This window comes from Heptranchias perlo, chromosome 14 (assembly GCF_035084215.1).
Source record: "Heptranchias perlo isolate sHepPer1 chromosome 14, sHepPer1.hap1, whole genome shotgun sequence".
NCBI lineage: Eukaryota > Metazoa > Chordata > Chondrichthyes > Hexanchiformes > Hexanchidae > Heptranchias > Heptranchias perlo.
Window position 1 is genome coordinate 47985723 of NC_090338.1, and position 25537 is coordinate 48011259.

General features: G+C 40.2%; 1 protein-coding gene across 3 annotated transcripts in view; it reads left to right on the forward strand.

Annotated features, from left to right (window-relative positions):
- The window catches only part of neurl1b (neuralized E3 ubiquitin protein ligase 1B), a 384643-nt gene that overhangs the window by 312269 nt on the left and 46837 nt on the right, over positions 1–25537 (forward strand). The window contains exon 1 of one of the 3 annotated variants that reach the window (XM_067996409.1): positions 7532–8095. The exons of the other annotated variants lie outside the window; for them this stretch is intronic. Within the exon in view, the coding sequence (XP_067852510.1) occupies positions 8065–8095 (31 nt within the window). The 5' untranslated portion in view covers positions 7532–8064. Of the gene's footprint in view, positions 1–7531; positions 8096–25537 lie in introns of those variants that run through there. 3 annotated transcript variants of the gene reach the window in all.

The following is a 25537-nucleotide window of genomic DNA, read 5'->3' on the forward strand; positions in this document are numbered from 1 at the left end:
GAATTTCTCTGAGATGGGTCTGGAGAAAGTGCGATTCACTTTTAAGATAAATAGATACATTTTGGGAAAGGAACTGAGAGGAACTGAATGAGTGGTTTATGAACTTCTCACACTGTTTTTTTTGTGATGGTACATATTGCCTTTCTTCATAGATCACTGTAGCTTTCTTCTGATTCCATGATTCCTCCAAGAGGACTCTAGGATGGTTTGGGAATGGCTGACCAAAGGTGTGATTCTGCACAGTGGCACTAGTGCTGTCAGTTTGTCCACTGCTCTGCTGCAAAGCACTCCATCTTGTGGTTGAATTAAGAACTGGTAAAACTGGCACAATTCAGGGACCCAAGTTTTGAATGGCATATGAATTCAGAGCCTCCATGTGAACATTCAAAACTGCAAACTGCAAGGTTACATCTTCTGAATTACTTTTTCATCATCATTGCACACTCCATATTCAACAGACAGGACATGCATCTGCTGCAGAACCAGCTAAGTTGCGTCAGTTTTTCATCTATGCAATTGTCCTACCTGCAGGTGAGACATCTCACCTGGTGACCTGGCCCTTCATCCTACCTGAGACTCAACATTAACTGCAGGAATGGAAAAGCTTTCTTTATATTTTGACTGTTCCGTTATATTTGCAAGTTAATATGTGAGTATTTTAAATACAATTTAAATTTCTCTCCTCTACACATTTTAAATGTATCAAATCATCACACTTCAGGATTTTCTAGTAAGTTGTGGACATTTCTTAGTATTTTGCACAGCAGAGTTTGTCTTTTAAATACTGCCTGCCATTTATGGTTAAATGGGTTGCATCCTTTTAGAAATCAAGAAGACATTGACTCATCAAAAACAAATTTATAAATTAGATCATCCCAATTAATAAAACTTTTTTGGAATCTTATCTGATATTTTTCATAGAAACAAGTAAAAAGATAATTGAGTTGAATTTGTACTACTCATGTGACACTGACATTCTCATGTCTGTAGTAGTTCTATATATAACTTTAAAAAATGTATTTACACTAACTATTCTCTGCCATTTCTGATGAACTTCTCACAATATTGTAATATTTAAAGCTGCAATTTCCCTTGTCATAATGACATTTAGTAATGTAGCTATTTCAGATTCAACTTGTTAAATTTATGGTGATAATCATGTCATAAAGTTAATCATTTATGCTGGTTGGATCTGACATCCTCATCCCTCCCTTTTCCCCATCATTCAGCCTTTGTTGCAGTTCTACTGATATTCATGTCCATTTCAAAAGTTCAACTCCAATAAATAGGATATTGAATTTACAAACATATCAGTTCAATGTTTAATTTCCATTTATGAAAATGGCAGAGACATTTTTAAGAATTTAATAAGTCAAAGATGGCTGCAGTTTTTCTTTCAAGCATTTATTCAGCTTTTTTAATTGGTTTGGTTAACTATGCCTGATTATCAAGGAACATACAGCCTTTAAAGCTGCTGTGGATTTTGTTTAGCTTAGTGTGGATGGAATAGCAGCCTAGTTCAATACATGTACATGTGAAGCAACTCAAACAAAAAGGACGTTGATGGGTACTGGAGGAGGTGGCAGGACCAAATGATGCATTATCTGTCACTATACTCCACCACAGGACACCCAGATCAGATTCAGCCCAGTAAAAATAAATGTAGGTCAGCTCTCACTGATGGGTATTACTGTATGACATAAATAATCTGAGTCACACAGTCTGAGCCTATTACTTAATTAATTAAGAGTCCTGCTTTCATTGCTGATAATGTATCATCATACGGTAACATTATCATTGCTTTTAAATATAATCATGCCATTGGATTTTCCTTATTGTGAAGACCTTGAGTCATGATAATTGCAGTGGTCAACAGCAAATAGACCGTTAGAAAAATTTATAACTCAGACATTTACTTGATAAATTGAAAAAATAACTTTTATGTTTCGTAGTAATATTGTGAAGCTAATGGGTCCTTACAGGGAAGAATGTTTAAAATATTAAGATGTCATTGCTCTATAATCCCACACCACATATATTTCACAGTAGTTTGAAAGCTAGTCTTTAAAGATGCATCACAGTGTGATTTTCAAAACACTTTCTATGCTTTATCGTAACCCAAGATACTTTTTGGGCTACACCTGCATCTGACCACAGTAATACATAGTCAGATAGTTAATTACACGTCTCCTCCTCCCCCCAACAAGAGTAATTCATTTCTTGTAGCTATTAAGGAAATAAAGGTTTATATGGCATTCATCCTTCTGGAATCAAATGTTTCATCAAGTTTTCCTATGTAAAAACACCAAACCGATTTCCTGCAAAAGCTATTCATTAAAACGCGCAAAATGTCATTAATTAAAAGAATAAATGTGCTGATGAAAGCTTTAACTTGAATATTTTTTAAAAGGATTATTTTACAGGGGCTGTTTACACTGAGACCGTGCATCAATAAACTAGCACAGCACCACATAGCTTTAAAAATTACATAGAACAAATAAATACACATTAAAGCTTTGTGGCACCACTGTTATTGTATACATCAATAAATCAGAACATTTGTTTTTCTCCTAAGTGCTAAGAAAGACTTAGTGAAATAAGTCTTCGTGAATGAAACTCATCTTTATCCTGCTGTTACAAGCACAAATGTTAACCATTTGAGAACTCCTTTAGCGATTCAGTACAATAACAGTAAATTCAGCCAATTTGTAACTACCAGTGTAGCAGTGGCACAGGTTGTTTTTGTGGAGCCTGGAGGAACACTCTTGCTTCTCCCAGGCCCCAAAATAAATTAAAACTTACCAGTTGATACTGTGTGGAGTCTGCACAGGGCCACTCCACCCACTATTGTCCTAAAATGGCAGTCTGGGTTCTATGCATGTCATAGGATCCCAATTTGCGTATGAAAAAGGCCTACTGGCCGACTCAGGCGGGTGCTCCAGCCACCCAGCAATAGACCCTGTGGAAGTTAGGGTCGGCACATGGTTGGCAGGAATGGGGTGGTAAGTCATTACTCATGGGACTGGGATGTTATAGCTATTACTGAAACATGGCTAAGGGAGGGGCAGGACTGGCAGCTCAATGTTCCAGGGTACAGATGCTATAGGAAAGATAGAGCAGGAGGTAAGAGAGGAGGGGGAGTTGCGTTCTTGATTAGGGAGAACATCACGGCAGTAGTGAGAGGGGATATATCCGAGGGTTCGCCCACTGAGTCCATATGGGTAGAACTGAAAAATAAGAAGGGTGAGATCACTTTGATAGGATTGTACTACAGACCCCCAAATAGTCAACGGGAAATTGAGGAGCAAATATGTAAGGAGATTACAGACTGCTGCAAGAAAAATAGGGTGGTAATAGTAGGGGACTTTAACTTTCCCAACATTGACTGGGACAGCCATAGCATTAGGGGCTTGGATGGAGAGAAATTTGTTGAGTGTATTCAGGAGGAATTTCTCATTCAGTATGTGGATGGCCCGACTAGAGAGGGGGCAAAACTTGACCTCCTCTTGGGAAATAAGGAAGGGCAGGTGACAGAAGTGTTAGTGAGGGATCACTTTGGGACCAGTGATCATAATTCCATTAGTTTTAAGATAGCTATGGAGAAGGATAGGTCTGGCCCAAAAGTTAAAATTCTAAATTGGGGAAAGGCCAATTTTGATGGTATTAGACAGGAACTTTCAGAAGTTGATTGGGAGAGTCTGTTGGCAGGCAAAGGGACGTCTGGTAAGTGGGAGGCTTTCAAAAGTGTGTTAACCAGGGTTCAGTGTAAGCACATTCCTTATAAAGTGAAGGGCAAGGCTGGTAGAAGTAGGGAACCTTGGATGACTCGGGAGATTGAGGCACTAGTCAAAAATAAGAAGGAGGCATATGACATGCATAGGCAGCTGGGATCAAGTGGATCCCTTGAAGAGTATAGAGATTGCCGGAGTAGAGTTAAGAGAGAAATCAGGAGGGCAAAAAGGGGATATGAGATTGCTTTGGCAGATCAGGCAAAGGTGAATCCAAAGAGCTTCTACAAATACATAAAGGGCAAAAGGGTAACTAGGGAGAGAGTAGGGCCTCTTAAGGATCAACAAGGTCATCTATGTGCGGAACCACAAGAGATGGGTGAGATCCTGAATGAATATTTCACATCGGTATTTACGGTTGAGAAAGGCATGGATGTTAGGGAACTTGGGGAAATAAATAGTGATGTCTTGAGGAGTGTACATATTACAGAGAGGGAGGTGCTGGAAGTCTTAACGCGCATCAAGGTAGATAAATCTCCGGGACCTGATGAAATGTATCCCAGGACGTTATGGGAGGTTAGGGAGGAAATTGCGGGTCCCCTAGCAGAGATATTTGAATCATCCACCGCTACAGGGGAGGTGCCTGAAGATTGGAGGGTAGCAAATGTTGTGCCTTTGTTTAAGAAGGGCGGCAGGGAAAAGCCTGGGAACTACAGACCAGTGAGCCTGACATCTGTAGTGGGTAAGTTGTTAGAGGGTATTCTGAGGGACAGAATCTACAGGCATTTGGAGAGGCAGGGACTAATTAGGAACAGTCAGCATGGTTTTGTGAGAGGAAAATCATGTCTCACGAATTTGATTGAGTTTTTTGAAGGGGTAACCAAGAAGATAGATGAGGGCTGTGCAGTAGACGTGGTCTACATGGACTTCAGCAAAGCATTTGACAAGGTACCGCATGGTAGGTTGTTACATAAGGTTAAATCTCATGGGATCCAAGGTGAGGTAGCCAATTGGATACAAAATTGGCTTGACGACAGAAGACAGAGGGTGGTTGTCGAGGGTTGTTTTTCAAACTGGATGCCTGTGTCCAGCGGTGTGCCTCAGGGATCGGTGCTGGGTCCGCTGTTATTTGTTATTTATATTAATGATTTGGATGAGAATTTAGGAGGCATGGTTAGTAAGTTTGCAGATGACACCAAGATTGGTGGCATTGTGGACAGTGAAGAAGGTTATCTAGGATTGCAACGGGATCTTGATAAATTGGGCCAGTGGGCCGATGAATGGCAGATGGAGTTTAATTTAGATAAATGTGAGGTGATGCATTTTGGTAGATCGAATCGGGCCAGGACCTACTCCGTTAATGGTAGGGCGTTGGGGAGAGTTATAGAACAAAGAGATCTAGGAGTACAGATTCATAGCTCCTTGAAAGTGGAGTCACAGGTGGATAGGGTGGTGAAGAAGGCATTCAGCATGCTTGGTTTCATTGGTCAGAACATTGAATGCAGGAGTTGGGATGTCTTGTTGAAGTTGTACAGGGCATTGGTGAGGCCACACTTGGAGTACTGTGTACAGTTCTGGTCACCCTATTATAGAAAGGATATTATTAAACTAGAAAGAGTGCAGAAAAGATTTACTAGGATGCTACCGGGACTTGATGGTTTGACTTACAGGGAGAGGTTAGACAGACTGGGACTTTATTCCCTGGAGAGTAGGAGGTTAAGGGGTGATCTTATAGAAGTCTATAAAATAATGAGGGGCATAGATAAGGTCGATAGTCAAAATCTTTTCCCAAAGGTAGGGGAGTCTATAACGAGGGGGCACAGATTTAAGGTGAGAGGGGAGAGATACAAAAGGATCCAGAGGGGCAATTTTTTCACTCAAAGGGTGGTGAGTGTCTGGAACGAGCTGCCAGAGGCAGTAGTAGAGGCGGGTACAATTTTGTCTTTTAAAAAGCATTTGGACAGTTACATGGGGAAGATGGGTATCGAGGGATATGGGCCAAGTGCAGGCAATTGGGACTAGCTTAGTGGTATAAACTGGGCGACATGGACATGTTAGGCCGAAGGGCCTGTTTCCATGTTGTAACTTCTATGATTCTATGATTCTATGATTCTATGATTTTTGGGGCACTACCACCCCATTTCCGCACAGCTAAAGGCCTTCACGTTTTCCCCATAGTGTCAAAACCACATAGTACATTGACCTGGTCATATCTATGTTGTGATTATCCTATTCTTTCAGTTTTTGATTGGCTGAAAAGTCAGTCCCTAAAATTGGTTTTCAGATGATGAAAAACAAGTATTTTCTTGAAGGTTACCCCCACTTCCAAAATGTACAGTTGAGGAGAGGTTTTAAAGTTTGAAAAAAATCAAATTGATAAATTGGATAGGAAAAAAAATAGAAGGTTAAAATGAAAATAGGACAGATCAAGAATGGAAATGGAGAGAATGCTAGAATAGGGACAATAGGGCTGGCATATTTAGTATCTAAAAATGTTATTTTTAATTAAAATTTATTTTAAGTCCTTATTTGAGTAATCTTGGTTTAACATCTCATCCAAAGGATATCATCTCTGACAATGCAGTGACTTCCCGAGTACTACACTGAAATGTCAGTTTTGATTAAGTTCTAAAGTCCTGGGGGAGATCTTGACTTTGTGCGATAGTGTAAAATGGGGGACAGCGAGTCGAAAGCCTATTTTACATCTCTCCCGATTTTTATTTCCATTGTTCCTTTCCCTTCCTCTTTTTGATCTTGTGTTTTGACCCAGAATATCCTCGTTGCTGCTGTTCAGTGAAGGCATTTGATTGATGTAAACAGCTAATTTGTGGGTTATATACATGGCTGTAAGTTTTCTACAGGTTCATATGTGGGAAACGCTTGAAATTCAGCAAAATTGGGGAACATTGTGAAATTCACCAATGGCTTCAATGTAAAGTGTATATTGTTCACTGATGAATTTCAGAGGGATTCAAAGAACTTCAGGTATTCTGCACAGCAAATCCAGCCAGTGTGAAATATACCATAGTTATATGCATGCAGAATATAGGATATTTTAATGTTTGTATTATATACAGGGATTTATTAAAATGAGTTCATCCGTACTATAAGCCAACTAAAACTGTACACCTTTGGCCCTATGCCACTGGCAGCTTTATTGCTTTTTGTCATACCATATTTACTATGGTTGGGACCAATTTACACAATCGTAAGATGTGAGAAACACATTTAATAATATATAAAATATAATAAAGTGAGGGCAGTGAGTTACAGCCTTCTTGGGGTTCTGATGTTCATTAACTGCTGGACCAAGTTATGTTGCTTGGGAATGGTTTTATTCAATTATAACCTCATTATATATAGTACAGTGGTATTTTGGTGTAAAATCGCAGTTATCATTAAGTAGTCAATTTTAAGACAGCTGGAATTTCCCAATCTATAATCTTTAAATTAAAAAAAATGTAAAATCATTGTGTGATCCCAGTGAAGAAAATACTGCTTTCATGCTGAAAGGGAGAAAACCTGTAGGAATTCAATTCATTTGTTTAAATATATAAAACAAACTTTCAGATGAAAGTATGTTATGCAGCGTTACATAACACACAGGTTCTAATATCCATCCTGAGTGTACCAGAGGGCTATTCTGTGCATTAGGTTCTATAAAGCATTCCTAAGGCATGATGTAGCCCTTACACTATGCCAGTCACAGATTAAGAATCAGTTTTCTGATTACTAAGTGACTGTGTGGGGGGAGTCAGTTTGACAGGAAATAATAGAAATGTTGGTGTTCTCGGTGCAGACTGTCAGCAGCATTGTACTGTGTATGGATTCCTGAGGCGGTGGGGTTGATGAATTGGGATTTAATGCGGATTGACTGCACGGGTATGGTCGAATTAGTACGGTGGGAACCAGTGACGGGAGATGGGCAGCGCCGTTGCCAGGATCATTATAGATCGCAGTCGGAAGTAGTTGACTTTCAATAAATCGGGGACCAAGTGTGGCTTAGGTTCGGCGTCGATTCCTGTGTGTCTTTCGGAGCCTGGCCATTTCCACTCTCAGAGCGATTTCCAGAGATAAGGGAAGGACTCGGATCTCCCGGTGGGGAGCAGCGCACACGAGCAGCCTCCAATTGCCCAGGTTTTCTTTGTGTCGAAGGCAGGCGGTGCTTTGGAGATCAGTTTGGAGACTCAAACCCCCTCCTTTAAAAAAAAACACTTGCTCCCGCGAGTAGATGGACCTTCTGAAGCCAAGAACAGAGATTACAACACTGGTCACACACACACTCACACACAAAAAAAAAACCCCAGCTCTGCCTTACTTTAAATGAAAGGAAGTGATGGGAAACAGTGCTCAGAAAACACATGCAGGTAGGAAGCTTCCTCTCCTCCGCCTTCCTCTCTCTCTCTCTCTGCGCTACAGATTTTCCTACAGCTTCTTTAGAAACCTAGTTGTGAAAGTCTAGAGGCTCGCTCGCTATTTTTCCGATCTAATTTGGTTTTCCTCGTGAATAAAATGCCCTTGGATTATCATTTACTGTTATTATTACCGGATTCTGCAGCTTTCGCCGTGTGTGTGGCATTCTGTTGAGTGAGACACATGTCACAGAGCCGAGGCCGTCAAATGTTTCGGGGATGATTTTCCAAAGGGGTTTCGATGCGACCCCTCGGCTTTACTGGGCTGGCTGGCTGTGTGAGCGCCGAGTGTGGTGAGAGATGGGCTGGGCAGGGCTGCGGGGGTCTCACCACCACCCCCCGTCCTATCCACTCGCATCGTGCTGCCTTCCGAGCCGGTTAAATCGACTCAAGTCGCAGCCTCCCCGTGCAATTTACTTCAGGTTTTTGAAACATTTTATCCTTTTGAGTGTTGGGGGGAATCGTGTACCGTTCGAGAATTAGAGAAGTTGATTATAATAAAATTAAGAGTGAAGTATATCACCCCTGACAAGGACATGGGAATTGAATAGATAAAATAACCTGATGTGTGTGAGGAGTGCGCGTTTGTGGATTTAACTATTCAGATTCAGTGCTGAATCTGGTCAAGCTTATATTAAAAAATAGTGAACTTGAATACATCAATTAAGGGTAGATTAAAGACTCATTCTTTTTATCTGGCAATCACCTCTGATCTTAAAGTCACTCCAAGGAATTATAAATAGATCTGTAACGCCTTTTGTGACTTAGCCAGTTATAAATATAGAGGTATGGAAGCTTATTGGGGTGTTTGTTTAAATATAAAAAGCGGAGGTCGGTGAAAGAAATAGGATGCGAGGAAGCCAATTCCCCTAGCTGTCAAGTGCAAAGCAAAAATAATTTTTTTTGCGCTGCGTGCGGACTGAGTTCCGTGTGCCTGTTAAAAATCCTGCTATCTTTAGTTACAACTAACTGCTGCATGGGGGTTTCCAGTCTTCAGCTGTCAATGGGAGGTGTGTGTTTCAGTTAGAGGGCACTTCATTGCCTTGAGCTTCAAAAAGTTCTGAACAGGTGGTGGGACAATGTGACAGTTGCTCCCAGCTACAGGCATTTCAGCTAGCAATGCTCCACAGCGCAATAATGGGATGAGTCTCTTTGTAACTAAAATGTGTCTCACAATAAAATGAAGCAATGCAGAAAGCCACTGCATGCTGTCTGCGGGAAACAATATTGCCAGAAACTGACATGTTCACGCTGCATTAAATACAGTATAGACATGGTATAGCAACTATACTATAAAACATGTCTTCATAATGTTTGGAAAAAATTGCACTGCGTGCTTTTTAAGTTTGGGAAGAAAATCTCTTGAGGTATCAGGCTATATGTGCTCTCTTTGAGGCTGCTTCTAAGAGTCATACAAGACGCGATAGGGTGAGGGCGTGCCCTGGAAGATGTCTAAATGTTGTTTCTATTTAAGGGGATGATATAGTCAACATATGTTCTATCTAAGATTCTGACACATCTGGAAGAAAAAGTGTGTACAGGTTGCAATACCACTGTTTTTCTTTGTGTCGTCAAATAAAAAAATGTTTTGAATGTCAAAAAAATGTTTTAAATATATGTATATGAAATGGGATGAACGAGTGTGTGAGGGTGAATTAAATTGTCAACTTAATTTATGTTAGGTACTGATCACCTGTGTTTCCTGGTCTGCTACATGTTGGTAATAGTTTTTATTTTAAAAGTGAAAATCACAATTCTAAAAGCTCATTGTACAAGTCCGTCTTTTTTGAGCTATGATCATAGAATATTTCAGTACAGATGGAGGTTACTGAGCCTATCGTGCCTGTGCCAGCTCTCGGAAAAATCTATCCACTCAGTACCATTCCCCCTACCCTTTTAAAATTTTTCTTTTTCAAATATTTGCCCACGTTCTTTTTAAAAGCTATTACGGGTTCTGTTTCCACCTACTATTTCTGGTAGGGTAGTCCATGTACCAAGAACATATGCATAACAATTTTTTTAAAAATTCTCTTGAGTTCTACCTTTGGGGGGGCAATTTTGATGTGCAAGTACATCGGGCGGGCGGTGGACGGACCTCACGAGAGGCCTGGACCATTTTCATGGTATGCCTCATTTGCATGGAAATGACGAGCCAGCAGCACATTCTGAGCACTGAAAGGCAGCTCACCATTCTGAAATGGATGTGAGAAATCCAATGGCCCATCCGCAGAGCCGACCTAAACCGGCAAAAGGCCATTAAAGTGGAGGGCCAAGACAACTGAGGGGGGGATTTTATACTCAACTTGCTGCCAAATTAATTCTCCCCAAACCATTACTTTAACTTTTTCATCATGGTGGTTTGACCACCTTTCAGTCGGGGGGCAGTGGGCAGGACCTACATCTCTGGGGCGCAACGCTTTGGAGGACTAAAATGGCATCAGGCTCCAATCTACATTGTAGGACCTCAATTTGCATGGCCTAATGAGGCTGCTGCCTGTTTCTGGCGGGAGTGCTGGCTGCCTGTTTCAACTAGAAAATGGCAGCGGGTGGGTCTCAAGTGAGAAGATGACAGTAATTTGTGATTTTAGTCTTACTGCCTCAATCCCATTGGAAAACGGGGTGGTAGAGAAATCAAAATTGCCCCTTTGTTCATTCTGTCCTCTAGTTATTGACTCACTGACCAGTGGAAATAATTTTTCCCAATTATCCTTATCAAAATCCCTCATAATATTGAACACTTCAGTAAGACTCTTCACTACATTCTTTGTTCTAATGAAATGAGCCCCAGTTTTTCTAGTCACTCATACCTAAAGCCTCTCAACCCATCTTAGCAAATCTCTTCTGCATCCTTTCCATGGCTTTGACATCCTTCCTAAAATAAGGTGCCCAAAACTGGACACAATGCTCTAACTGCAGTATTATAAAATTTACATGGTACATTTTACATCAAATAAAGCATTTTCAGAAATGGTGATTTTATAAAAACAATTCACCAGATTTTATTTTTTCCACCTTTTGGCTAGATTCTTACTCTCAAGTCTGACCCTTACTAGTTTCCCATGCAACCATTATTTGATTACTTTCTTAGATGAATTTAATTGCAAGCAAATCAAAATAAACAATGTGCCTTAAATACTTTGTTCAAAGTAGCAAGCTGCAGGGTTGAAAGCCTACAAGAAGATCAAGCCCAAATCCTAAGGAATATTTCTAAAACAGAGAACACAGAAAATCCACAGAAGGTTTATTATCCAAGCCAAATAAATATAACACTACACCTCCATTATTATATAGAAAAGAGAAAACTGAGGGGTGACCTAATAGAGGTCTTTAAAATTATGAAGGTGTTTGATAAGGTTAGACATATAGAAAATGTTTCCACTTTTGTGGGAGTCCAAAGTTAGGGGTCATAAATATAAGATACTCAGTAATAAATCCAATAAGAAATTGAGAAGAAACTTCTTTACCCAAGAAGTGGTTAGAATGTGGAATTTGCTACCACATGTCGTAGTTAAGGCAAATAGCATAGATGTCTTTAAGGGGAAACTAGATAAATACATCAGGGAGAAAGAAATAGAAGGGTATGATGGTAGGGCTAGATGAAGTAGGGTGGGAGGAGGCTCGTGTGGAGTATAAATATTGGCATAAACCAGTTGGGCTGAATGGCCTGTTTCTGTGCTGTATATTCTATGTAACAAGAGTACTACTGAGTGACAGAGTTGGAGCAACAAGGAAACAACTTTAGGAGCTGGCAAGCCCTCTAAAGGTGCTAAGGATTGGGGAATTTTCTTTTTTTCTTGCTAATTTGCTTTGCTGTGTCCTGCACCTCCTCTTTTGAAGGTGTTGACCCCATGTACAGTTCCACAGGCACTGATCTTCCTGCAGCGCATTATTCATGTGTGAGCCTCGATGGTCACCAATGGTAGGTTATTTGACCATGGAAGTCATCACAGTTGAGCCCAATCCTGTCCTCACGCAGCACTTACTGGGGAAAATTCCATCTGGAGAGTGATCAGGAGCAGAAGCCCTGGTTCATTTCTCTTTTCCCTAATCCAGGAGTAATGATGCTATTTGCAGCCCTCTTACTGCCACTGCAACTTAAATCAGCTAACTCAACATGTGGGTTATTGAATCTGGGAAACAATGTGGTCGGAATGGCTCAACTACTTACTGAAGTGGCAAACATTTTTTCATGGATTTGTGCATATGTATTACACGCAAACTGGACCTATGAAAAGTATTCTAAACGCCAAGCTATTTATCCAAGTTTTAAAACTAGACTGAGGAAATAAAAAAGTGCACAGCACAGACTGAGATATTTCTGCATTTTTGGAATGATAAATTAAAGCTGAAAATTTTGGGGTGCATCACGATGAAAATAAAAAGGCTCAAACAAGGACTATAAAAATGTAGTCAGTGGAGAAAAAATAACTATTATTAGGATACTTAATAGTACACAAACTTTGAAAACTTTGTTTTCAGGTCAGTATAGCTCTGCTTGAAGTTAAATGTTCGGGATGTTTTAGATTGAAAGCATCTGTAATCAGTTGTTTCCATTGCTTTATGTCAGTAGTATGCTGAAGTGTTTGCAGTTGCTGGTTCTGGGAATGGCAAAAAGTACAACTATAGGCTGTTAATGTCAAGACTTTTGATGTACATTAAAGAATGATAACACTGGGGTGCATTATTGGTGCCTGCAGTGTATTTTGTAATGGACTGCTGTGCCAGCTGCCTTTTATTTATCAACACTAATCTTTTTTTAATAGTGGAATAAAGTTGTGTTTTATATCTTGGTGCCCGTGGCATGCAGTTGTACCCTTTTGTTTTGTCCTGCTGCCCTGGCATTAATTCTCTTGACCGCAAGTCTCATAATAATTCTTTGCTGAGACCCTTTGCTTGTTGTTGCTGCCTGGACTGCTCAACAATACATTGTATTCACAAGCTGAAACTCGCCCTTACGTGCAGCAAAGTGTAAATTACATTAAAAGCACAACATCATTTGTCAACAAGTTTACAAAATGTTACATAACACATAAGATCATAATACAGTACTTTGGTTTGAATTGGAGCATTTAAAACAAAGAAATACTTATCTTGCATTTTTAACTTTCATATTTGTTAAATCATTTCCTTTTTATTAGACCGTTTTTTTTAAAATTAGAAATTGCAATGTTCTCAATAGCCCTGCCACAATTAAGGATTATTGGCTATTTTACCCAGGAGGGATTTTTATTTTGAGCTATAAAATGTTTCTGATATGAAATCAAGTTCTGGACTTTAAGATACAACAACCTCTTTGTTGTTTTTAACAAAAGGCGATACTGGAGCTGCTGAGACAAAGAAGAGATTGGTATGTTAATGGGATAGCCATTGAAACTATTATCCATAACAACTTAGGACAATATGTAATTTGTTATCTTGCTTCAGACTTCCAGTAGGCCATTCACACGAGATGGTGCTATTCTTGTGTTCACAGCATGGGCTGTCTGGTAAGAATCCACTTTTAGGATGCTCGTAGCCAGTTAAATTGGCAGCCTTACTAACCAACCCTAGGCAAGAGAGGGGAGATGGAACCCCTCCCTCCCCCCATTTCCTGTGAATACAGGGAACAAAAGAACAAAGACCCACATGTTTGGGATCAGTTTAGTCAGGTCTGCTGAGAGAGAGAAGCAGGTGAGGCCTAGGAAGTTTACCTCAAGCTGACCAGGCCCCGTATAAGCCTTGGTCTGAATCAATGCTGAGACTAATCAAAAGCAATTATATTTAGCCCACTAACCGGGACAGAGCTGTGTGTTTCTTTTCTTATTATTTATGAGGAAGATCTGGTATTAAGTTGAAGTAAGGGAGGTTTGTCATAACTGTGCTTACTTGCTGGATTTAAAATTAAGCAGCTTAACGATTCGTATCTGGCCTTGCCTCACTAAAGTGTTAATCAGTCTGCCTATCAGAAGATTGGAGAAATGCATGTGATGGCACTTGTAATGGACATGGTACAACCCCTCAGATAATGAAGCAGTCCGTGCCCGCATGCAGCAAGACCTGGTCAACATCCAAGCTTGGGTTGATAAGTGGCAATTAACATTCGCGCCAGACAAGTGCCAGGCAATGATCATCTCCAACAAGAGAGAGTCTAACCACCTCCCCTTGACATTCAATGGCATTACGATAGCTGAATCCCCCACCATCAACATCCTGGGGGGGTCACCATTGACCAGAAACTTAACTGGACCAGCCACATAAATACTGTGGCTACAAGTGCAAGTCAGAGGCTGGGTATTCTGCAGCGAGTGACTCATCTCCTGACTCCCCAAAGCCTTTCCACCATCTACAAAGCACAAGTCAGGAGTGTGATGGAATACTCTCCATTTGCCTGGATGAGTGCAGCTCCAACATCACTCAAAAAGCTCGATACCATCCAGGACAAAGCAGCCCACTTGATTGGCATCCCATCCACCACCCTAAACATTCACGCCCTTCAGCACCTGCGCACGTGCCTGCAGTGTGTACCATCTACAGGATGCACAGCAGCAACTCGCCAAGGCTTTTTCGACAGCACCTCCCAAACCCGCAACCTCTACCACCTAGAAGGACAAGGGCAGTAGGCACATGGGAACAACACCACCTGCATGTTCCCCTCCAAGTCACACACCATCCTGACTTGGAAGTATATCGCCATTCCTTCATCGTCGCTGGGTCAAAATCCTGGAACTCCCTACCTAACAGCACTGTGGGAGAACCTTCACCACACGGACTGCAGCGGTTGAAGGTGGCGGCTCACCACCACCTTCTCAAGGGCAATTAGGGATGGGCAATAAATGCTGGCCTTGCCGGCGACGCCCACATCCCATGAACGAATAAAAAAGTACACCTTTCCCCGGTCATGCTATTGCATAACTAGACATTGGGCAGTACGGGTGAAATCTTGCATGTAAGAAAGGCAGGGTCTGCTTCCCAGAATGACCAAGTGCTGCTAAAGCAAGAGATGGCCTAAGGCAGACCCAAAATTTGTAACAAACCCAATTTGACACAATTGTCCCTAATCATTTAATGCTTTGATTGTTGGTAATTCAGCACAGATTCCCCAAAGTAATACTTCATGATGTGGTGAAGAAAAGCCATAATAAATTGATGCAATACTGTCATCTGAATCAGTCAAGTCTTGGAAGCGTTTTTGAGATTCTATAAAGATATGTGCATTTTAAATTCAAAGTTGTTCATTTTCTTTCTGTAGCAATTGCTTTGAAATAAATGAACAACTTGCAGTTCAACCAATTAACTGAAATACTTTTTTAAAAAACTGCTTCCTTTTTTTTAATATCCTTGTAACACCAGTTAAAACTGCAGGTCACCATTAACTTCTTTTACCTCAAGCCAAATATACTACAAAATAAAATGTCACTCCGATATTGTCTGAGACAACATATTAGGTGAAATGTTCAGTGGGGTATAGACCATTTTCACTTGTACTGATTTCTGGCAGTAAGCGTTACACTTCTGAATTTCCTATTTTCTTTATGCCCTAGATATTTTTAGCTTTTGTGCTTCAGACTGCTTCCACAGGTGAGGCCTAACCACTGTGTCCCACAGAGAGTGTTTTCAGTTGCCCAGATATTTATGTTAATTTGTAGTGTGCAGAGAGAAACCTCTTCACTTTATTTCTGTTAATGGTTTTATCCCATTTATTCATTAATCTTATTGTCTTCAGAAGGCATGATCTGGAAATGCACTGCCTGAGGGTGGTGGAAGCAGATTCAATAGTAACTTTCAAAGGGGAATTAAATAAATACTTGAAGGGAAAAAAATTGCTGGACTACAGGGAAAGAACAGGGAATAGGACTAATTGGATAACCCTTTCAAAGAGCCGGCACAGGTATGGTGGGCCGAATGGCCTTCTCCTGTGCTGTACCTACTATGAAACTATAAGGCTATCTAAACTCCATTAATGTTGAATAAATTTGTTTGGCCCAAGACTTGGGCCAAACAAATTTATTCAACATTAATGAAGCAAGTGAAAATAGCAGTAACACAATATAGAATCATAGAATGATACAGCACAGAAGGAGGCCATTCAGCCCATCATGCCTGTGCCAGCTCTTTGAAAGAGCTATCCAATTTGTCCCACTCCCCTGTGCTTTCCCTATAGCTGTACAAATTTTTGCACTTGAAGTATTTATCCAATTCCCTTTAGAAAGTTATTATTGAATCTGCTTCCACCACCCTTTCAGGCAGTGCATTCCAGCTCATAACAACTTGCTGCATAACATTTTTTTCCTAATGTTTCCTCTGAAACTTTTGCCAGTTAACTTAAATCTTTGTACTCTGATAACCAATCCTTCTGCCACTGGAAACAGTTTCTCCTTATTTACTCTGTCAAAACCATTCATGATTTTGAATACCTCTGTCAAATCTCCCTTTAACCTTCTCTGCTCTAAGGAGAACAATCCCAGCTTCTCGAGCCTCTCCGCACAACAGAAGTCTTTCATCCCTGGTACCATTCTAGTAAATCTCATCTGCACCCTCACCAAGGTCTTGACATCCTTCCTAAAGTGTGGTGCCCAGAATTGGATATAATACTCCACCAATGTTTTATAAAGGTTTAGCATAACTTCCTTGCTTTTGTACTCAATGCCTATATATAAAGCCAAGGATCCCGTATGCCTTTTTAACAGCCTTCGCAACTTGTACTGCCACCTTCAAAGATTTGTGTACATACACCCCCTTTAAAATTGTACCATTTAGTTTATATTGCCTCTCCTCATTCTTCCTACCAAAATGTATCACTTTGCACTTCTGCTATGTGTCTGCCCATTTCACCAGTCTGTCTGTATCTTCCTGGAGTCTATTACTATCCTCCTCACTGTTTACTACATTTCTGAGTTTTGTTTCATCTGCAAACTTTGAAATTATACTCTGTATATCCAAGTCCAGGTAATTAATATATATCAAAAAGAGCAGTGGTCCCAACACCATCCCTAGGGGACACCACTGCATACTTCCCTCCAGTCTGAAAAACAACCATTCACCACTACTGTCTGCTTTCTGTCCCTTAGCCAATTTCATATCCACACAGCCACTGCCCCATTAATCCCATGGGCTTCAATTTTGCTAACAAATCTATTATGTGGTACAGTACCAAATGCCTTTTGAAAGTCCATCTATACAACATCAACCACACTGCCCTCATCAACCCTCTCCCTTAATTCAATATATATTTTTGCAGCAGCTAAACTTAGTTGGCTCCTCATGTAATAGGAAATAATAGATTGTTTGTGAGTGTTGATATAAGTTATATTCTTATATAGTGATTCCTTTCATTTTCTAACTGACACAATTATCTCTTTTTAAAGGCTACAGACTCCCCAACTTGAACAAGACAGGTTGATAAATACCCTTAAAAAACTGACTGCACTGAGGCAGTTTTAAATAACAGTCTGTTAAATTCAAAATGCTGAACATTAAACATATTTGAACAATCCCACACGATGTTTGTATTTGAATTGGAAGGCCTATTCCCCTCCATTGGACAAAAGCCACAAACAAACTGACTAAAATTTGTAAATTTGTATCACTTCAAGTTGGGATATGGGGAGGGGGCGGACGGAGAGTGATGTGAAACGGGCCCAAGGTCCAATTTTGGGGACCAACATCCTGCGCCCCAAAGACACCTGAAAAACGTTTGATCCGAGATTGGTATATGCCATTTGTCAAGCATCCAAGGTGGCTGCCTAAAATGGGCGTTAGGCCCCTTGCATATGTTCCGAGAAACTGGGCTGCCCTGAGCTGAGCAAGCATTGGGCCTGCTCTGCTCAGGTTTTCTAGACATGGATGCGACTTAGCCAGTGGCCGTAATCGCAATTATTTTTTAAAAATTGATGTGGATCCAGAAGGAGCAGGAATTTGTGTTCTGGTTCTTTCTGAAACATTAAACTAACAAAACCTGTGGGAAGCCAGTATAAGTAGGTCAGATAGCATCTTTAAGACTACAATAGGATGAGTTTCTTAGTTTTTTTTAACAACTATTTAATAAGCAGGAATGACAGAGTGAACAATCAAAAATGTTTTTATTTTTATTTTAACAAACATAGGATTGTAACAAGATTCATTACATTGTCATTTTTAACAGATCAATAATCCAATTGTAATACAGTTCATCATGGGTTACCCACTCAGAAGAAAGGGGAAAAAAAGTGTTTTTTTTTAAATCTGTTTTCTGTAATTGCTAATTATAGGCTTAATAAAGTTTTGTTTTCTTTGGAATGTAACATTTCACCTCAGCATATTCTTAGCCAAAAGTCCTCACAGCTAGAACTGACAATTTCCTGAAAGGCTTGTTTAATTTGCTTTTCTTGTGATTGTTTTTACTTCAATTAAAAATGCTGAGTATACAAAATGTTCACAGAAAGTAATTCCAACCATTAAGCAAGATTTTGTAAGAACATAAGAAATAGGAGCAGGAATGGGCCAGACGGCCCCTTGAGCCTGTTCCGCCATTCAATAAGATCATGGCTGATCTTTGACCTCAACTCCACTTTCCCGCCCAATCCCCATATCGCTTGATTCCCTTAGAGTCCAAAAATCTATCTATCTCAGCCTTGAATATATTCATTGACTCAGCATCCACAGTCCTTTGGGGTAGAGAATTCCAAAGACTCACAACCATCTGAGTGAAGAAATTCCTCGTAAAAGATTGACCCCTTATCCTGAGACTATGCCCCCTAGTTGTAGAATGAAACTGTTGTGAATAAATGTTATTTTTACTCTTCACAAAAATACATCAAATTGTCATCACAATGATGAAGCTGTTTATTTTTTTTACTTTTTATATAAAACGTTTCATTATCTTGTGATAGTAGGGACCTTTTTTGATGGTTGAGGGAAGATCATAATTTGGTTCCTTCTTTCTTGAAGGCACTGACTTTTAAAATTTTTGTAGAACTTAAATGTCGTCCTGGCATATTTCCACCTGTGATTTTATTTTGAGAAATGTTGGTTGTTACTTTTAGGAAGACTGTAAATTAGGACATTGGTTAGGAAAGAAATAGTAGCAGCTAATTAAATGAAAAAGTGTATTCAGATAGGATTTTGTTAGATATATGTAGTAATAGTAACTATTGGTTTATTTTGAATGCCTCAAATACAACATCCAAAGAAGTATGCGTACTGTTAATGTCTCTAAATGATTAGTGGAAAGAGCCTATATTTACAGAACTTCATGTGAGAATTAAAACTAAAATTCCAATGACATTTGATATCCTTGAGCATAGAAACCTCCATTTGTGAATATAGGCTGAGCCCTCTACTGTTAAGCTTCTACTGTAAACAATTTCTACCCTAGAGGCCTTTGGTTTTGTTCTGTTTGATCTTCTCCCAGTTTTCCTTGGTTGTTTCTTCCCCTTCTTGTTTTCGTCCTTGCCACCATAAAAAGCAAACACTTCAAAATCCTCCACTCTCGAGAGCTGCTAGAGTTGAATGGGCATATGGCAGGTGGCTTTGTGCATCAGGCACCACTGGGCTTGAGCCCACAGTACCAATAGGAACTGTTGTAATATCCAGCTTGCTGGCCGAAGGGAGAGAAAGTTACATAGTCTAGTGAAAAATAATTACTATCTTAGAATCATAGAATCTTACAGCGCAGAAGGAGGCCATTCGGCCCGTCATGCCTGTGCACCTCTTTGAAAGAGCTGTCCAATTTAGTCTCACACCCCAGCTTTCCCCATAACCCTGCAAATTAATCCTCATCAAGCTTGTGTCCAATTCCCTTTTGAAAGTTCCTATGGAATCTGTTTTCACCACCCATTCAGGTAGTGCATTCCAGATCTTATCAACCCTCTGTGTGAAAAAAAATTCTCCTAATTTCCCCTCCAGTTCTTTTGCCAATTATTTTAAACCTATGACCTCTGGTTACCGACCCACTTATCAGAGGAAACAGTTTCTTCCTATTTGCTCCATCAAAACCCTTCATAATTTTGAATATCTCTATTAGGTCTCCCCTTAACCCTGTCTGCACTAAGGAGAACGATCACAGATTCTCCAATCTCTCCACTTAACTGAAGTCCCTCATCCCTGGTATCATGCTGGTAAACCTCCTCTGTACCCTGTCCAAGGCCTCGACTTCCTTCCTGAAGTGTGGTGCCCAGAATTGTACACAATACTCTAGCTGAGGCCTAATCAGTGATTTGTAAAGGTTTAGCATGACTTCCTTGTTTTTGTATTCAATGCCCCTATTTACAAAGCCAAGTAACCCATACACTTTCTTTACTGCCTTATCAACTTGCCCTGCCACCTTCAAAGATTAATGAATATGCATCCCCAGGTCCCTCTGCACTTGCACCCCCCTCAAAATAGTACCACTTACATTATACTGCCTCTCCATATTGTTGTTCCCAATGTGCATCACTTCACACTTATCTGCATTAAATTGCATCTGCCATGTGTCTGCCCATTTCACCAGTCTGTCTATGTCCTGAAATCTGCTACTACCCGCCTCACTATTTACTACGTTGCCAAGTTTTGTATCATCCGCAAACTTTGAAATTGTACTCCCTATACCCAAGACCAGGTCATTTATATATAACAAGAAAAGCAATGGTCCTAATTCCAATCCCTGGGGGACCTTATTGCGTACTTGTCTCCAGTCAGAAAAAATCCATTCTGCCTCCTATCCCTTAGCCAATTACATACCTGAGTTACCACCGTCCTTTTAATCCCATGTGTTTCTATTTTCCGAGTAAATCTGTTATGAGGTACTTTATCAAATGCCTTTTGAAAGTCCATGTGTACAACATCTACTGCACTACCTTCATCAACCCTCTCTGTTACTTCACCAAAGAACTCAATCAGGTTAGTCTGACATGATTTGTCTTTAACAAATTTGTGCTGGCTGTCCCTTATTAACCCATGCTTCTCCAAGCGAGAATTAATTTTGGCCTTGACAGTGGTCTCTAGTAGTTTTCCCACCACTGATGTTAGACTGATTGGCCTGTAGTTACCAGGTTTATCCCTCTCCCCTTTTTTGAATAGGGGTATAACATTTGCAATCCTCCAGTCCTCTGGTTCCACTCCCATAGCCAAGGAGGATTGAAAGATTGTGGTCAGAACTTCTGCTACCTCCACCCTTGCTTTCCTCAGCAACGTAGGATGCATTCCATCTGGACCAGGTGACTTGTTAACTTTGAGTGATGCCAACCTATTTAGCACTTCCTTTGTATCTATTTTTATCCTATCCAGTATCTAAATCCCTCCTCCTCTACTGCAACATTAACTTCATCCTCTTCTTTTGTGAAGACAGATGCAAAGTACTCATTCAGTACCTCAGTCATGTCCTCTGCCTCTACAAGAAGATTTCCTTCTTGGGCCCTTAGAGTTTAAATAAGTTTTAAAGCAGCTAAAAGATTTAAGAAGAAAACCGAAGGTGCCCATTTGGTAAAGCATATTGCCATGTAGAGTGGTAGGCTGTAGGTTTATGCCTGCAATTCCTAATATGTTGGTTTTCTCATTTTAATAAAGCTACCAGGGACAGTTAATGATTGGAGATTGAGGTGCTTACCCACAGAGAGGAGAGCTAATCTGGAGTACTAACATGCACTTTCTGGAGTTCAGATGACAGACAATTATCTGCAAAAGCCTGGAACCAGATAGTCTAGCATTCTCCTCAACTAGTGAAAGGAGGCCTAATGAGAGGTTGAGGATGGTACATTTCTGGGGGTTTAATACTACATAAAAATGATCATCAAGTAACTTGTGATTTGAGTAAAAGTTGGTAAGGAGGACGTCCAGTCTGGTCTCTATCCAAAACCATGATTACAACTTGTTTCATATGGGTTCCCCCCATCCCCCACCCCTGCCCGTTCATGTCTAGACTACAGTCACCCTAAATAATTACATTTCTTATGAACTGAAAACTGTATCTTTAACATCTGCCACATATGCATTAGCATAGCCCAGGTCTATCAATTATCCCCAAATTGCATTCAGTCTCTTGCTGGAGAATATGTTGGATGCCCACCACATTCTCCCATTGCCTCAGAAGGCATAAGAAACCACACTATTAGACCACTGTGTGAATGCTAAAACTACTTGTTCAGGTTTATTTACAAATGAAATAATAACAAAAGTAGAAGTATCAGCAAGGTACTATTTAGTACAATACTTAGAGAGAATTAGACCAAGTCCACAATGGATTAATACACTTATTTTTAATCGATATTTCTTTCAGTCTTTAACAAGCAACAGTGCAAACAATAGTGACTTTGAATAAAACAAGCATTCCTCTTTCCTTTTCTGTGGGTCTTTTAGAATGAGATGTCACCCATATGCTCCTGGAGAATGCATCTTGGGTTTTGCCAGAGCTAAATTCTAGCAGCCAGAACTGCAATTTTAAGCATGGCACTTCTTTCATATAAAGCTATCGTTTGAAGTGGACAAGCAACCAAGATATTAATGGCATTTATACCTTAGGAGACAAAGCAGTAATGCTAGCTGCCTTCATATACTTACCCTAGACTGGGCTTTACAACTGATCACAACTAAAAATTACAACTCTGGCTGTCAAACTACATAAATTAACATTTTGATCATGCCATCCCAGCTATCAAAATAACTTTAAAACTGATTTCTAAATACAAAGCATTGGCTTATTACTAGCAGACTGGCTGTCTCCTGCCTTCCATTTTGAAACTTAGAAACCTTTATTATGCCATTTAAAAAAGACATGTGAAATACAGCAGAAACTCCTACAGATGCTAAAAGAATTTCACCCAGTGTATTTCATACTATAACCCAACATTGTATAGGATCTTTGCATTCAAATGCTACAACATGTATCATGGATTACTCAATATTGTTAATATTTACTCTAATACTTTTGCATTTTTTTAATTGAATATGTTCAATGTTTCTAAAAACATTTGTGATGCAAAAGAAATTTGCTCCTAAATTTTCCATACCATGTCTGATTATACATTCCATACAATAAATGCACTGTTTAGAACCCAGATGTTTCCTTTTGCATGCTTCTGTCGTAAACAAAAGCATTGTTCTCTGTGGTTTTATTTTTGCTTCAGTCAGACTTTCCAACAAAACAACATGAACCTAGCTGCATTTTTTCTTCTGATTCTGGAGAATGAGGTGGGTCAAGTGGAGCAAGTGTTAGTGAGGGTACATTTAGGGAACAGTGACCATAGTGTCATAAGGTTTAGATTAGCTATGGAAAAGGACAAGGAGCAATCTAGAGTAAAAATACTTAATTGGAGGAGGGCCAATTTCAGTGGGTTGAGAACGGATCTGGCCCGAGTAAATTGGAATCAAAGATCGGCACACAAAACTGTAATCAAACAACGGGTAGCCTTTAAAGAAGAGATGGTTTGGGTATAGCCTAGGTACATTTCCACGAGGGGGAAAGGAAGGGTAACCAAAGCCAGAGCTCCCTGGATGACAAAAGAGGTAGAGAGTAAGATGAAACAGAAAAAGTATGACAGATGTCAGGTTGGTAATACAAATGATTGACTTAGTCATTGAGTACATTCAAAACAGAGATCGATAGATCTCTAGATATTGAAGGCATCAAGGGATATGGGGATAATGCATGAAAATGGCATTGAGGTAGAAGATCAGCCATGATCATGTTGAATGGTGGAGCAGGCTCGAGGGGCCGGATGGCCTACTCCTGCTCCTGCTCCTATTTCTTATGTTTCTTGTTCTTATGTGAGAACCAGGCTGAATATAGAAAGTTCAGAGGGGAAGTGAAAAAGTAAATAAGAGGGGCAAAGAGAGATTATGAGAATAGACTGGCAACTAAAATAAAAGGGAATGCAAAGGTCTTCTATAGACATATAAATAGTAAGAGGAGGGGTGGGGCCGATTAGGAACCAAAAAGGAGACCTACTCATGGAGGCAGAGGGTATGGCTGAGATATTAAATGAGTACTTTGCATCTGTCTTTACCAAGGAAGAAGATTCTAACAAAGTCACAGTAAAAGAGGAGGTAGTTGAGATGCTGGATGGGCTAAAAATTAATGAAGAGGTGGTACTAGAAAGGCTGGCTGTACTTAAAGTAGATAAGTCACCAGGTCCGGATGGGATGCATCCTAGGTTGCTGAGGGAAATAAGGGTGGAAATTGCGGAGGTACTGGCCATAATCTTCCCATCATCCTTAGGTATGGGGGTGGTGCCAGAGGACTGGAGATTTTCAAATATTATACCTTTGTTCAATAAAGGGTGTAAGGATAAACCCAGCAACTATAGGCCAGTCAGTTTAACCTTGGTGGTAGGGAAACTTTTAGAAACGTTAATCCGGGACAAAATTAACAGTCACTTGGACAAGTGTGGATTAATTAAGGAAAGCCAGCATGGATTTGTGAAAGGCAAATCTTGTTTAACTAACTTGATGAGTTTTTTGATGAGGTAACAGAGAGGGTTGATGAGGGCAATGCAGTTGATGTAGTGTATATGGAATTCAAAAAGGTGTTTGATAAAATGCCACAAAATAGGCATGCCAGCAAAATTGAAGCCCATGGGATAAAAGGGGCAGCGGCAGCATGGATACGAAATAGGCTAAGTGACAGGAAACAGAGAGTAGTGGTGAATGGTTGTTTTTCGAATTGGAGGAAGGTATACAGTGGTGTTCCCCAGGGGTCTGTACTAGGACCACTGCTTTTCTTGATATATAGAATCATAGAATGGTTACGGCACAGGAAGGAGGCCATGAGGCCCATCAAGTCTGTGCTGGCTCTCTGCTAAAGCATTCCAGGAAGTCCCACTCCCCCACTCTTTCCACTCTTTCAAAAAGGAATTAGATAGGTACCTATCTAATTCCTTTTTGAAAGCCACAATTATGCTGCTTCCACCACCCTTTCAGGCTGTGCATTCCAGATCATAACCATTCACTGCGTAAAAAGGTTTTTCCTCATGTCGCCTTTGGTTCTTTTGCCAATCAACTTAAATCTGTGTCCTTTGGTTCTTGACCCTACCGCCAGTGGAAACAGTTTTTCTTTATTTACTTTGTCTACACCTTTCATGATTTTGAACACCTCTATCAAATCTCCTCTCAACTATCTCTGCTCTAAGGAGAACATTCCCAGCTTTTCCAGTCTAGCACGTAACAGAGGTCCCTCATCCCTGGAACCATTCTAGTAAATCTTTTCTGCACCCTCTCTAAGGTCTTCACATCCTTCCTAAAGTACGGTGCCCAGAATTGGACACAATACTCCAATTGTGGCCAAACCAGTGTTTTATAAAGGTTCAACATAACATCCTCACTTTGTACTCTATGCCTCCATTTATAAAGCCCAGGATCCCATATGCTTTCTTAACCGCTTTCTCAACGTGTCCTGCCACTTTCAACAACCTGTGTACATATACCCCCAGGACTTTCTGTACCTGCACCTGCTTTCGAGTTGTACCC